Source organism: Zea mays, chromosome 5, assembly GCF_902167145.1.
Source record: "Zea mays cultivar B73 chromosome 5, Zm-B73-REFERENCE-NAM-5.0, whole genome shotgun sequence".
Taxonomy (NCBI): domain Eukaryota; kingdom Viridiplantae; phylum Streptophyta; class Magnoliopsida; order Poales; family Poaceae; genus Zea; species Zea mays.
In genome coordinates this window covers 12786135-12788401 of record NC_050100.1, presented here as the reverse complement: position 1 = coordinate 12788401, position 2267 = coordinate 12786135, and the positions used below count along the sequence as shown (strand labels likewise).

The window sequence follows — 2267 nt, the reverse complement described above, 5'->3', positions numbered from 1 at the left end:
CTTGAGAGGGGAGGGGGCAAGGGGCCAAGTATTTCCTTCTTGACTTTGCTCTCGTCACCTATGATAAGAAGCGTGAGACCAGCAAAACCTGAGGAGCAGACTACTGGTGTGACTAACCATCAATTTCAACAGTGCATTTATCTATAGATTCCTACAAAAAAGAGAGGCTTCCAATTGCTTTGACATGTGAACAAAATAAAACATTAAGCTCCCATGTTTATCTTTACGAACCATCAGTGGCGGACCCAAGATTTGAATCCAATTTATGCCTAACTAAAAAAATCCCTCAATTTATGCCTAATTAAAAAATCCCTTATCTCGTTAATCTAAGTGGTTCAACCAGGGTACCAAGTGTCGCCTTTCTGGAAGATATTAACCTCATTTGCCTATAGACCAACAAGATCTGCATAGCCGTTTGCTCTTCCACCATCCTTGTTGTCCCTTCAACCTCAATGGCAGTAGGGAGGGATGTTGTAAACCCCTGTTAGCAGTAGAAACAAACAAGGTGGATGTTATAGTAATGAGAGGAGGTAGATGTAGTCGAGTAGTTGGATATGTTATATTTTGATACTGAAGACATGTAAATGCTGCCCACGTTTTCATGCAAAATTAACCAAAATCATATTATGTGGTTCTATTTCTATGACAATCATCATGATAAGTACTAAAAGAATAGCTTCATTGAATATAGGAAGGACAAGGAAAACGACACCATTCTCATTCAAATATGAAAATTTGATATTGTCCTCTATCACAATTTACAACAAAATATATGTTACGAAAAATGAAGTTTTCTGGACTTGTACCTGAGCTTAGCTTTGCAGATAATCTGGCAAACTAAGGCGTGACACATACTTTTGCTTTGCTTGTACATAAATGTTAATATATTTTGTGGTTGACATATCGTAATCTTTGCTTCAGCAATCATAATCGTAGCGAAAGATACTTGCCAGTAAAACCTCATTAACATACATGTCTGTTAAATGCAATTAGAGATCACCTGTCGAGGGCAACACCTTCAACCGACGATGACGCTGCAGCAGGTCCGTGACACCATGTGGCGGGCAGTGCCGGCTGAGGCTGCAGCGGTTTTGTCGGCCCCCAGCTCACCAAGCACAAGCCAGGTCATGACTCTGCATTATGGCAGATGCTAGTATACAAAATAAAACAATAATGAGCTCACAACGACTTGAAAATCATTGCACTTGAAATAAAAAATATTGACAGGTGGTCTTACAGCACACACAAGCACATCACATTCTGCACAGGATGCAAACTTGTCAGCATCATACGATATTTCTTAAAACTGAGTACATCTACTTAAATTCCAACTGGAGACTACCGTGGTCAAAAAGCTCGCCTAGAGGACTTGATGAGTTGGTACGCCTTGCTTGTTTTCCATCCACGGCATCGAAAGTCTGCATAAACACCATTAGATGTAAACTAAAAAAATGGAAGGATTGACATGATATTTCAATAAAAAAATGAAGCTATTAGATCCCAGGAAAATCGAAAACCCCAATGAGAAGTTCAGAAAGATATTCAGGGGTCCTAAGATCCACAAAATTGATTACGAAAACCTAAATACCATGGATGTGAAGATGCCTTGAATTAAAAAGAAGTGGTAGAATTGCACATAAAGACTTTCAAACCTGATAAAGAAAGAGAAGCAGTCCATGAGCAAGGTGAACCCATCTGGGGGGTGTTGTATCTAGATGGGGTGAATATAACTGCACGTAGAATGGAAGCAATAATAATGCTCAAACTTTCTGAATTATTAGTAGTGTAGTACTATGATCATCAAGAAAGGAAAAAGCTTGCACATATATTATATATATAAGAACAATACAGGACCATTTCATATGTATTGAAAACTTTACTTACAAAGCCAAGGAATGCTGATGTCAGTAGAAACATGAAACCTGTCAGTGTAATCTGGAAAACAAATGCATCAATACTCAGGATTTCAACAAATTAAAAGAAGCACAGTTCATTGTAACAGCATGTGAATTGAACTCTTACCATGTTCGGTCTGCAGATCATCCCAGCATCAGTCAACCAAACAATGAATAAAAAGATAATGTTAGCACTCAGCGTGGATAGCTAGGAAAAAAAAGCGACAGCTTGATGTGTGCAAGCATTAGGTTGAAGGAAGAACGCGAGCATAGTTTACTTAATCTAATCCAGAAGAAGTAGAACATATGCAAACCAAGCTTTTTCGGCCTTGCAAGACGGGGGCACCTAGCAAAAGCCGTTGCTTTTGTGGC

At 39.0% G+C, this 2267-nt stretch overlaps 1 protein-coding gene across 1 annotated transcript; it reads right to left on the bottom strand.

The window, feature by feature from the left end:
• Nucleotides 1-1245: 1245 nt before the first annotated feature.
• Nucleotides 1246-2056, bottom strand: LOC103625966 (choline/ethanolaminephosphotransferase 2). The gene is made up of 4 exons (XM_020537651.1): nt 2023-2056; nt 1885-1935; nt 1653-1730; nt 1246-1418 (listed from the first exon to the last, which is right to left on the bottom strand). The coding sequence occupies exons 1-4, from the start codon at nt 2041-2043 to the stop codon at nt 1317-1319; spliced, it is 252 nt and encodes an 83-aa protein (XP_020393240.1). The 5' UTR covers nt 2044-2056; the 3' UTR covers nt 1246-1316.
• Between the last annotated feature and the right edge of the window lie 211 nt (nt 2057-2267).

Excerpts from the sequence above, each read along its gene's own strand:
- LOC103625966 (XM_020537651.1), bottom strand. The coding sequence starts at position 2,043 with ATGATCTGCAGACCGAACATG. Across the intron at positions 1,936-2,022 it reads TGATCTGCAGACCGAACATG|ATTACACTGACAGGTTTCAT; the intron begins GTAAGAGTTCAA and ends TTTGTTTTCCAG. Across the intron at positions 1,419-1,652 it reads TGCTTCTCTTTCTTTATCAG|ACTTTCGATGCCGTGGATGG; the intron begins GTTTGAAAGTCT and ends GTGTTTATGCAG.